Raw genomic sequence first — 13120 nt, forward strand, 5'->3', positions numbered from 1 at the left:
AAAGATGAAAAGAAACTGTCCAAATTGAATATATTAACATAGGTGAATTAAATCAGTCTCTGGAGATGGGACCTAGGCATCAGCATTTTATAAAGCTTTCATTGTGATTATAAAAGTGAAGCCAAAGCTGAGTTTCACTACATTAGGCAGTGTTAGGCAGCATAGCTAACTCTAAATTGCTTCATTTTTGCCAACCATCAAGCCTCCCTGAAAACATTAATAAGGTGATTATGGGTAAGAGTTCATTCAATGTAATCATGTGAACCAAAACTCTTTCCTTTTCTCTAAAATCCAATTTGATGGAAAGCTATATGCTATGATTCCTGACTAATTAGTGCCCTGAAATGGTCATACTTTCTTTCAGCCATCCAAATTCCCATGAAAATGAATATCATAAACTGAGTATCATGTGCCTTGGCAAACAACATGGCCTGTGTTTGCAGTATATTTATATTCCCTCACAATTGTTAGCATTCCAGCAAAACTGTGAAGTGTTAACAACCTCTTTTTTTTTCCTTCCAGGGATATGACATTGACCCTGAAGCAGTTAAAGGTGAACTGTTAAAAGTTGGAAATAAGAGCTGTGAGAATATATACTCGCATTCTGAAGCTATTTTATGTACGGTCCCCAATGACCTGCTGAAATTGAACAGTGAGCTAAATATAGAGGTGGGATTCCTACATTCCTCTCATGATGTAAATAAAGATGCTAGCGTAATTATGACACTTGCCAGCTTAAAATAAATCATTAAAGCTCATTTGTGTGTTGGCTTTGGCTCATCAACTCAGCTTGGATTTTTGGTTGTTATTTTAGAAATAGTGAATTTTTGTTTCACCGTCTCCTTCGCAGGCTTGAGAGGGTAGATCTCAAAAGTCCTTCCCAGCCACACTCCCTTTGCATCATGCCACACTCTTGCCAAAATCTGCTCTAATTCTTAGAAGGGATAAGGACACATCCAAGATTGCCTCTGCCCTTACCTCCCAGCACCCCAGGAGGCCAGAGCCAACATACTGCTGTCTTCCACAGTAATTCAAATGCATGGACCTCATGAGGAAAGGAATGTGTATGCACTGGACAAAATAAAATAGAAATTAAACTATTTTACAGTAACTTCTTCATGTAGACAGTTAACTCAGATAACCTGAACCAGAATGAGTGATTTTTTTTTTTTTGCATTTTTTTTTCTTGAAGAGCTTTATTGAGATTAACTCACATACCATACAATTCACACATTTAAAATATACAGTTCAGTGGTTTGGGGTATATTACATTATTAATATTTTAAACTTGTAAATGTATATGACAAAATTTGCCATTTTAACCATTTTTAGTGTACAATTCAGTGGTATTAATTACATCCACAATGTGCATGCAATCATCACACTATCTAATTCTAAAACTTTTTTTATCACCCCAAATAGAACTCTGAAACCATTAAGCAGTACTGTCACATTCCCTCCTCTTCCTCAGCCCTGGTAACCTCTACTCTACTTTCTGTCTTTATGGAGTTGCCTAATGTAGATATTTCATATAAGTAAACTCATACAATGTTTGTCCTCTTATGTCTGGCTTATTTTATTAGCATGTTTTCAAGGTGTATCCATGTTACAGCATGTGTCAGAACTTCATTACTTTTTAAGGCTGAATATTCCATTGTATAGATATACAAGGCTGAATAGTCCATTGTAAAGCTATACCACATTTTGTTTATCCTAGAATGAGTACCTTTTAAAGGGTCCCTGAAATCTTCTAAAAAGTGGAAAACTACAAAAAAAAATTAGAAAATTTAAAGCTGAATTTTGAGGTTTGAGTTTGGAATTTAGAAAGACCATAAATCCTAAAAAGTATACAATATTAGAGCTGAAAGGGACCTCAAAGATTTCTTCTGTGTATCAAAACTGATATCAAAGTATTTTAAGACTTTATTATCCCATAATAATGATCATTTATTTCTTATGGTAAGTATCCTTTGCCCTCTACCCCAACCTCTAGGACAGAACTAATGTCCCATCATCTGTTGCTGTTGTTGTTGTTGTTGTTTTTACTATTTATTTATACATCTATGGGACACATCACATTGCATTATAATAATCTATTTATGTGTTTATCTCCCCTTTTATATCTTAATTTCTCAAGATCAAAGACTGCTTTTTATTTATCTTTTTATCCCTAATATCATTATAAGTAAAAATAGCTAAATATCATATAAATATACTTCAGAGATTGGTAGCCCCTAATTATTAAAACATGGAAGCAAAATTGAGGAATGTCTTATTACTCTGAAGGCAATCATGCCACTTATAGAACAGTAATGACCAGGTGGTATTTAGGGTTCAAAGAGACTATGATTCAACCTGTGTAGTATATTTAATAGCGATCTAAAATAGCTGAATTCTGACTTTTCTTTGTCATTTTTAGTGGAAGCAAGCAGTTTCTTCAACTCTCCTTGGAAAAGTAATAGTTCAACCAGATCAGAATTTCACAGCATTGATTGTTGGTGTTGTCACAATATCAGTAATACTCTTATTATTACTTGGGCTTTTCCTGTGGCTGAAAAGGAGAAAGCAAATTAAAGGTACATTTTTAATTGTTTATTTTAAGAGGCTACCTTAAGAATAAAGTCATCACAGTTAAAATTTGTAGATTCATTGCACTGTTGTATATGCAATCCGTAAAACCCATGAATCCTTGTCACTCAGTCAAGGTCTATTGGGACCCATGATAACCAAGTTTTTAACGAGCTCTTTCTCTCTCTCTGTTTTAAGATCTGGGCAGCGAATTAGTTCGCTATGATGCAAGAGTACACACTCCTCATTTGGATAGGCTTGTAAGTGCCCGAAGTGTAAGCCCAACTACAGAAATGGTTTCAAATGAATCTGTAGACTACCGAGCTACTTTTCCAGAAGGTATATTTCAGTTTATTGTTCTGAGAAATACCTATACATGTACCTCATTGGGTTGTGGCGTTGTTTACTTTTGGGTTTGATATTATATTTTTATAAAAATATAAAAGAAGTATTTATCTCTTCTTTGGCCAAAGATGTATTTAATTTGACACAGAATTTCAAGGCTCTTATTTTAATAGGAACTCACTTATACATTATATTAGATATTTAGAGTCTTTAAGCTTTTTTCTCACAAAAGATTAATTTTTTCTTTTTCAATTCCTGTTGACATTCAATATTATATTAGTTTTAGGTGTACAGCATAGTGATCAGACATTTATACAACTTACAAAGTGATCCTTCCAATAAGTCTTGTACTTTCCTGACACCATATAGTCAATATAATATTATCGACCATATTCCCTATGCTACACTTTACATGCCCTTGTAACTGTTTTTGTAACTGACAATTTGTTATCTCAAAAAGGTTAATTATAAAATAATTTGAGCAAAAATAAGGTGTTTATCATCTCAGTGCAAAGTTAAGTAAGAAATTGTGAAGCTCTTTTGAACAATCCAGGAAAAGTTCAGATACAAAATTTATATTTATTTAAATATATGTTGGCACTGTTACATTTCTTACCTTCAAATGTTGATCCTCAAACATTTAAATTGCACCTTTAGTACTCCTTTGAAGGGGTCTCAGTGAACTGTTAGTACACAGCCTTTCACCCACAGCATTCCAGGACTTCAATATATTTTGAGGCCTAGCCAATAAAAACTTTCATTTATGCTATTTTAAAAGAAGGGATTAGCATCATCTACCTTGCAGAACAGTAGGCCTAATAATGGTCAGGTTAACCAGCACATTTCACATTGTTTTATTTAAAATCTGGTAAAATCAAAGTGTCTGGATTGTACCTGCTCCATTATCTTTAGAAGTTACAGAACGTGAGTCAAATACAGAGATTTCCCTGTTTGAATATTTACCACTGGACAAATAAAATGAGTCACAGATGGTTGAGGATACTGGAAAACTTACAAGTTGACCCTCCAAACAAGTGCAAGAGCAGTGAGGCACTTAACATTTTAACTTTTTTTTAAACATTTACTGCCTCTTATTTTTGAAGTTTTTATTAGGTCTATAGAGATACACACAAATATTGTCTTTGCCTACCTGACTCCATCTGCCTTTTAAAAATCCATGCACTTAACAACATAAATCAAATCCAGCTTATAGTTTTGAAATTTAAACTTCTATTGTCTTACAGTCACCTTTAATAACTCTAATCTACAGTAAGATCATTAAAATTCACAAATAATTTTCTTAAAATGCTTAATCTTCTTTTAATTCCATTACTCACCAAATCTCTATCATCATTGGTAAGAAGCTTGAGTTCCATCCTCTTTCCTACACTGAACCTGCTCCTTGGAGACATGGAAAAGTAAAATAGGCAAAAGAAGGTCATCCAGAGAGAAAAAAAGAAAATGCACAGCCAGCACCTAATGAAGAGTCAACTATAAAGCTTTTCTCTATAGATCTCCTAGGAACAGCCTCTTCTTTGGTCTTTTATGCAGACCTAGGATTCTCTGTGGCTTTACACCAGAGTCACACATTAATGGTTTAAGTGGTTTATGCACCTGTTTGGACTTAACCCCAGGGTCAACAGAATTTTCACGCCAGGGGACTTTTTCCTTGTGTTCTTCCAAGAATTTCCCTTAATCTCCACACCCTGAGAATTTAGAACCCTGATCTAGGTGCAGTGGTTTGGGAAGTGAAGGTGAAGGAACTGAGCTTGGAGAGGCTCATTTACACTCTTTTCCCTTGGAGAGGGTTTAAGGGAACTTGACTCTGGGATCAAAGGAGCAGGCAGTCAGCTGGGCACTCCTTCTCTCACTCATCCAGCATTTCAAGTACTCCCCTGGTTTTCTAAATTTGTTCTTTAGGTAATCACTGTCTTGTCTCATTTTCAGACAGTGATTACTGTTAACTATAGGTAGCCCTAAGCTTTTCTGGAACCACTGTTGAGATTTACTGCTCTGGCCAAATTGCTTTGTTATTAACCAAACAGTTCAATGTGGGAAATACTAAAAAATGCTTAAGTGGGGTTAGGAATAGTTACAGTGCTGTCAACTTTCTTTTTATGTTCCTCTCTCAAGTTATAATTTTCCTGCTCATTTGCAAAGCAATGATATTATCTTTGCTACCAATGGAGACTCCTCCCACATAACCCTCCTCCTTTCCCCAAGTTATATACTAATATAGTTCAATACCCTGCTTAGTTTATCTTCAGGTCTATTGCTGTGGATGTGATTCCCTCTCCCTAACATGTCTGGATTCTCAGTGGAAAAGAGAAAGCAACTGGTGGCTTCTCTGACCTCTTTGGCATTAAGAAATTTATTCTTAACCTCACAATTCCTTACCCCGATATGAAAAAGCTTCACCTTGCAATAGAGTACCTTGCCTGAGGCTCTTAACATTGTTGACAGGCAATTTTATACAAAAGCTATCCCATATCACCAACTATTTCTTTGTAACTGAATATGAAAATGAAACTAAATAAACTTCAGTATACTTTATTTATACATAATGTATTGAAATGAAACTTTGTATATATTTTCTATATAACTTTTAATAACTTTTTGGTATGATAAACTGTATAGTGGTTTATCAGGCTAGAAAACACATGTTTATTCATGACCGGTCAACAATGTGTTAAAGGACTTTGGTTGCAAAGATCAATTTAGAAGGAATGCTGATCCCTTTCCAAGTGCCCTCAACCAAGCAATGGAAATGGTACACTAACCCAATTCTAATCTACTTCTCTAAATGGTGATAACACTAAATCTGCTGCCATCATCACACAATGGAGAATTTAGCACTAAGGTAAAAAGCCTCAGTTCTGAAAATGGAGCTATTATATATTTCTAAACATATATATGTAAAATATTTCACTATACAGGAATCCATGTAGCTTTTGAGCAATACTAATTAATTCTATCAATAAACACTGGTCACTTATGGGCAGACTACTTCTGCTATTTCCCATTATTAAGAATATAGTACATTAAAATTAAACTTAAAGCAGGGCTTTTTGTTATATATAAAAAGAGAAATGTCTAAGGAAATGAAGAGAATAAACAAGCTGTCCAAGTGAATACTTAGTCTACTTAAAATAAAATTTATAAACATTTTTTAAAACATTGTGTATGTGTGTGTGTGCATATATATATGCCAGTATCTTTTCCCAGCTTACTATTTTTATTAAATCAATTCCTATGTAAATGCTCTTTCTACCCTCATTCAATGGTAAAAGCATCATTTCCTTAATTTTAAAATTCAGTCTTCATAATTGATTCAATTTGCTACTCCTGTTGCAGTCTCCACTAAGTGAGGTTTTGCTATTGTTTTCTAATAATTTTACTTTATCTTGCAGACCAGTTTCCTAACTCATCTCAGAATGGGTCATGCAGACAAATGCAGTATCCTCTGATGGACCTATCCCCTATCCTAAATGGTGGGGACTCTGATATATCCAGCCCTTTACTGCAAAATACTGTCCACATTGACCTCAGTGCACTAAATCCAGAGCTGGTGCAGGCAGTCCAGCATGTAGTGATTGGGCCTAGTAGCCTGATAGTGCATTTCAGTGAAGTCATAGGAAGAGGTAAGTATTTCCACTCAGCTTTTTGTTAAATACAATTTTCCAGTAAGCATTTTATCTTCTGCCATTGCAGATTAGGAATTTAGACAATGGTGAAAGCAACTGACAGAGCAATGATAACAAATACTCTTGATTTCTATTTTGCAGAAAAACATGCCTGCAAATAATATCCATGGGAACTCGCCCCTATCCCCGGAGGAAATTTAATAATCTCTCAAATCTACTAAAAATAAATTGCACCCCTTTCTTGCCTTTTCATAATGACAACCATAATTTCTTGAAAGGCGCCTTTTACTTCCTTCTAAAACATCATTCTTTTATGTTCCAATATTTTTATTCATATCTCCTTAGTCTTTCTTTAGTCTGTGAACAGTGACTAACTCTCTGAAGCCCCGGTTTATAGCAGCTTGTACACTGCTGGAAAGCATCAGAAGACAAGGAATTTATAGTAGTCTCCTGATCTGAAACAATATATATCATGTATACAATGCATTTCAATTTCTTTATACAAAGAAGAATGAATATTTGCGATAAGCCTGACAGAGCACCAATAACAGCTAGCGCACAATATTGAAGGAAAAGAAACCAACCAGAAGCCTGAAAATGAGCTCCACTCTCCTCTTTTTTCTAAAAAGCTTTTACCTTTAATACCGAATGGCCTCTGATCCCTTTTATTCAGCATGTGCTGCAAGAGGTAGCACAGGCATCTGCCAGCATGATACAGAAGAAGCTGACAGGACAATTTGCCTTATCTGAACACAGGGACTTCTCCTTTTCCTGTGAGAGCACCACACATTCCTCTATCACATGCTCCAGATTTTGATCCTTAGCCTGCTCCCCTTCCCTTATAGCAGCTTCACTGTTAATAAACATGTTTCACATCAGAGTAATTTATAGTTCTGTAACTAGCCTATAAATTCCAGCAATTGCACTAGTTTGAGTGTGTGGCCTCACTAATTATCTTTTAATTCTATGCATTGTAAAACTAGAATTTTTTATTTTTATCATGAAAGGTGCTAACTGACAATTATCTCTCTTTTTTTTAAATAATTTATTTTTTTATTTGTTTATTTATTTATTTATTTATTTATTTATTTTTACAGAGATGGGAAAGGAGAAAGAGAGGGAGAGAAACATTACTGTGTGGTTGCCTCTCACTCGCACCCCCAACTGGGGGCCTGATGTGCAACCTAGTCATGTGCCCTGACTGGGAATCAAACCAGTGACACTTGGCTCGCAGGCTGACACTCATTCCACTGAGCCACAGCAGCCAGGGGGGGATTATTATCTCTTAAGTAATAATAATAATTAATGATTCTATAAATATTAACTATTGTTTATATGTTTTTCTCCAGTAGAATGTGAGTCCTTGAGAGCATAAGATTTTTTTTTTTTCGTCTTTTCAGTATGAGAGGGTAAACTAATGACTGAAACTCACACACTAGGCATCCAGGGAGTCTTGGCTGATTAGATAAATTAGTTAATGAATGACTTACACAGCTGTCAGACCTTTGGCACCTCTGGGAAGAATTACTGCCACTGGATGAAAAGCTATTATTGGCAAAATGATGTGGCTAAAGCCAGAGAGAACTGGGTGAAATGACTCAGAGTGAATTTGCTTCATTTGGGTAATTTCCTTTCAGTTTTAGCCAACCTGGATTACATATTAACTGCTGACTAATGGGGAAAATCCTTATTCTACAATGCTAATCTTACTTCTAATGGTAACATTTTTATTTCATTTCAGTTTACTGGAATAGAGAGCTTTATTTTATTGTATTTCTTCATGTAGGCAAAACTTTATTTTCACGGTTTTAAAATATTATTTGATCCTTAAAAAATATAAAATTTTTCATGAGGCAGATGTAACTCCTGTTTTCACTGGTTTCACTATGGTTGAGTATTTTATTATATTAGTCTTTAATAATAGTTATATCAGTTTATTCTTGTATTGCTATTTACTAATTATTATATTATTTTCTATATGAACAATGGTAAACCTACTTTTGCCACACCCTCTATTCACAAACACACTTACAGGGTGATATCATTAATCAAAAATAGAAGAAAAAATGTTCTTTTTGTCATATAGGAAAAAGGAAACGAAGATCATGAAGAGCTTAGTAAGTAATTATTACACAAGTAATGCAGCACTAACCAAGTACCCTCTTTCATTTAGGTCATTTTGGGTGTGTATATCATGGGACTTTGTTGGACAACGATGACAAGAAAATTCATTGTGCTGTGAAATCCTTGAATAGTAAGTTACATTTTATTTAACAGTGGAGTTCACTTTTGTGGTTTGCAAACTAATAGTTTATAATAAACTGTTGATTTACGTTTTTTCTTGTGGAAAATCAACTACTGCTAGAATTATGGGTCTATTCCTGAAATTTTGGTCTAAATTTTTTTTGAGGTAATTCCTCAGAAATTATCCCTCAGGGCCCTCAAAAGTTAGAGTGTAGGAGAAATGAGGTTCTTGGATGAGCTGTGTATCATTTAACTATGTTTGGTTTATAATACTTGTTTTGCAAGTGACATTTTTGGAAACAATTGGAAGCATGCTGGCACATACAATAGTAATGACTCATTTTACCCACAGGCATTATTATAATTATTTTTTAACCACAACTTCCACTAAAAAGATTTTTAAAAAATGACGTAAGACAAACAGAAGAAAAATATCTTGGCATAAAACTGAGAAGTTGTAAATGTGGTAATACCTCATTTATCTGCATTTTTGGGGAATGAGGTATTTCCACATAAATGAACTTTCTAAACAAGTAAAACCTACCCCCTTTAATGTTAGAACATTTTTTTTTAATTTTAGCAATTATTGAGAAACTTTTAAAAATGGAATACATACTCTTTAAAAAATAGGCAGTGCTTTCAAACAAGAACTAAGACTTTACTGGTGACCATAATTATGGCATAAATTACTATCTTGTACAGCCCTATGTACTCCTCATACTGGCATTTCCCTGGCTCCACCTTTCCTGACAGGCCTCCCATGTCAAGTTCATGTGCTTGCCTTTTCTAAATTTCTAAATGTTTTTCTCATAATTTGAAGCATCCTGAAAAATGTTAACCAATTATATTATAAATTTATATTGAAATAACAAACTTTAAATGCACAAGTAAAAGGTTTTTCTTCAAGATAAGTTGTCAGAACTATTTTTGACTCTTTTTACACATATATCTCCATGCTATGTGGTTGATTTTGTTGGAAGTCTGATCATGAGGTAAAGAGACAGTTTATATAAAATCTGATTGTACACTGATGGATTAAGTATGATTTTCAGTGAATTTGCCTCTCAAGAGAGCACCACTGCCAACTGTACTAAGAACAATCCTAATGCCAAGAAATCTTTCTCTGTCCCTGGTGTGCACTGATCTCTATGGACTTCACGGTTTCAGAATGCATTGCATTTGCAAAACAATATAATCACTGACAGTGATATTAGATTAACAAATTAAAAGCTGTTAACTCTTCATTAATGTTGACTAGTAACAAGTCCTCTGGATCTCTATCTAGAAACTATTAGAAACCAGAAAAAGTTTATTTAGATATATGACAATGATTAGTGTTCAAATTCTCCCAGTCCAGGGATAGGAAAACTAAGGCTTGCAGCCTGTTTTCCAAAATAAAGTTTATTGAGACTTGGCCACTCACTGTCTGTGTCTGCTTTTGCACTATGATGGCAGAGTTGAGTATTTGAAACCATGTAATTCAAAAAGCCAAAAATTATTTACTATCTGGTTCTACAAAATAGTCATCAACCCCTGCCCTAAAGGGTCACTACAGACATAGACTGATCTGCTTTCCTCTTCTTTTTCTGTATGAGACAAACTGACCACTAGATGCTAACTTAAAAACGTGGATGTAGATGATGACTTGAAGGCACAGTGCAGGACAACATCCTTCACTCAGATGTGTTGTGAAAAAGCACTCTAAGGATGAGCCATTGGGACAAGATGGAGTCCTATAGTTTTATATGCCATTGCTTTCCCTATCTGCACCTGACAAAGTATTCATTATTCTGTAATGAAATCAATGTCTCCACCATTGGATTTCTCAGGAATCACTGACCTAGGAGAAGTCTCCCAATTTCTGACTGAGGGAATCATCATGAAAGATTTTAGCCATCCCAATGTTCTCTCACTCTTGGGAATCTGCCTTCGAAGTGAGGGGTCTCCACTGGTGGTCCTACCATACATGAAACATGGAGATCTTCGAAATTTCATTAGAAATGAAACTCATGTAAGTATATTACCAAGCTTACTAACTGAGTAACTAGCTGTAAGCCAGCCAGCCTTCTAAAATGTACCTGTTTTGAACATTTTTAAAAGCTTTTTAGCTAAAGAAAGAAAGAAAGCACATGTAAAATGTTGGCACCATTCAAATGTACAGAAGTTGATTCAGTTCACTTGTAACTGAAAATTTTTTATTGTGGTGGGAAGATAGTGATACCTAGAAGGGTTTCCCCAGGGGCAGTGGTTCTCAACTTCCCTGCAAACAGCCTTGCTCTACCATTTAGTAATCTCTGAGGCCTTACTATGTGCCAGAAACAGCACAGCACAGGAGATGTAGAAGTATAATTAGTCATAGCCCACATGGAGTGTTAGCTCTAGAAGGAAAGACATTGAAGAATTAATTACAAATAAGGCCCTTACTGTTCTTCAAACTTGCCAATCATTCTCCTACCTCTGGACCTTTGCACTTGCTATTTCTACTGTCTGAAACATTCTTCCCCAAAATAGCCACATACCTCAACTTCAGCTTTATGTCCTGATATCATCTTCATAATGAGGCTTTCCTGACCTGTCTAAAATTGCAACTGACCCACCCCATCCTCTTTTCTATCTGCCTTTTCTCCCCTGCTTTGTTTTTTCTCCCTCATACTTATCATCCTCTTATACACTAGGCCTGAGCCAATGAACCACATGTGAAATGTGACTAGTTCAAATGGAGACATGCTGTAGGTGTAGAAGACATCCCAGTTTTGAATATTTAGTATAAAAATGTTAAAATATTAATCATTATTTATGTTGAAATAATATTTTGGATATGTTAGATTGAAAAATATGTTGTGAAAATTAATTTTACCTTTTTTTAATTTGACTATTAGAAAATTTTAAATTACCTTTGCAGTTTGAATTGTATTTCTGTTGAACAGTGCTATGCTAGATGATAAATTAATAAATAGTAGCTATACACACACACACACAATCCCATTAAAATGCAAATTCATGAGGGTTGGGATTTTTGTGTATATGTTCTCTGCTGTAGCTCTAATACCTAAAATAGTGTTTGGCCCATAGACTCTCAGTGAATATTTGTTGAATGAATGAGCTCAGAGTTACAAAAGGCTCCTGCAAATCAGAGTTTTCTTGTGACATTTTTGATAAGACCAAATATGGCCAGATCAGAACCAGAGAGGAAAGAAGAAGGAGTCCCCAGAATTGAAAACACAGGTGGCATCCAGCTCATTAGCCCCTGTGCCCAAGGTCCTTTGGGAATTAATGGAGTTTACTCCTGACATAAACAACTTCATGAACATGGGGTCTGTTTCTCAGAGGAACTAAGTTCTAGGATGGGATGGTAAAGTAGTATCTGTGTTCAGCAAAAAGAATAAAATACTCCCTGGGAATGAATGTTTGCAGATAGGGCGACTTTACCTAACAAAGAACAAAGGCCACTTTTCCATTTTAACTCTTGTCATTATCCTAATTAGTTCACCTGGTTGGATATGCTACCTTCACCAGGATATTATGCCCCCAGGGTTAAAGCATGATAGAGATTTCTTATTATACAATACTATGGCCTTTTTATAACCCAAGGAGTCCATACTAATGACAGCCACTATCATAGATGTGTCTTAAAGAGAAACACAAGGAACTGGGCTCTTTACATGCTGTGTGCATTAAGTAAGGCTGTAGCCCTCCTTGCAAGGTCCTGGCTGTCTGCCTCTTGGGCTCAAACTCCACAGCAGCTGCTAAAGAAGAGATATCCTGTTCCTGATGGCCAGGCACTAGTAGGGCTACCAGCCACGGTGACAGCTATACGATTTCAGATGTAGTTCTTATAGTTACTAAAGACATTCCCACTGTGCATCCAGTTTTGTGGATGGAGTTCCTAGAGAATGAGGGTCCAGGCCACCAGAGTTGTGAGCTGAAGCTTCAGTACCTATAGGAGGGGTTCTGATGTGATTGATTTCACTATATTATGGGCTTTGGAGCCTAAAAGATTTAGGTTAAAACCCTAACTTCACCACTTACCATCTGAGTCATTTTGGGGTGATCTACTTCTCTATGAACTTCATCTATTAACCTTGTATATCTGACTTCTGGGGACTTGCTGCCCTGGAGGAACTGCCCCACCCAGGACCAGCAAATTCCCAAGGATGATAAACAACTCACCTTGAAAGAGCAAGCAAACCAGCCAATCCAGAGCCCAAATTCCAATCACCTCCTTTAAAGGGCTCTCACACTCTAGGTCACTATCTCCCTACCCTAATCACTTAAGGACCAGGTACCAGACAACTAGAGACAGCACCTATATCCAAAAG

The 13120-nt window shown here is 35.6% G+C and overlaps 1 protein-coding gene across 2 annotated transcripts in view; it reads left to right on the top strand.

The window, feature by feature from the left end:
• The window catches only part of MET (MET proto-oncogene, receptor tyrosine kinase), a 173152-nt gene that overhangs the window by 133414 nt on the left and 26618 nt on the right, over positions 1–13120 (top strand). Inside the window, exons 12-17 of one of the 2 annotated variants that reach the window (XM_090287399.1) lie at positions 523–669; positions 2420–2576; positions 2767–2907; positions 6324–6554; positions 8731–8811; positions 10631–10812. In XM_090287399.1, coding sequence (XP_090143525.1) covers positions 523–669; positions 2420–2576; positions 2767–2907; positions 6324–6554; positions 8731–8811; positions 10631–10812 — 939 coding nt within the window. The remainder of the gene's footprint in view (positions 1–522; positions 670–2419; positions 2577–2766; positions 2908–6323; positions 6555–8730; positions 8812–10630; positions 10813–13120) is intronic. The other variant, XM_090287400.1, reaches the window with a different exon arrangement.

This window comes from Furipterus horrens, unplaced genomic scaffold (assembly GCF_987537825.1).
Source record: "Furipterus horrens unplaced genomic scaffold, mFurHor1.1.pri manual_scaffold_9, whole genome shotgun sequence".
In the NCBI taxonomy this organism is placed as follows: Eukaryota; Metazoa; Chordata; class Mammalia; order Chiroptera; family Furipteridae; genus Furipterus; species Furipterus horrens.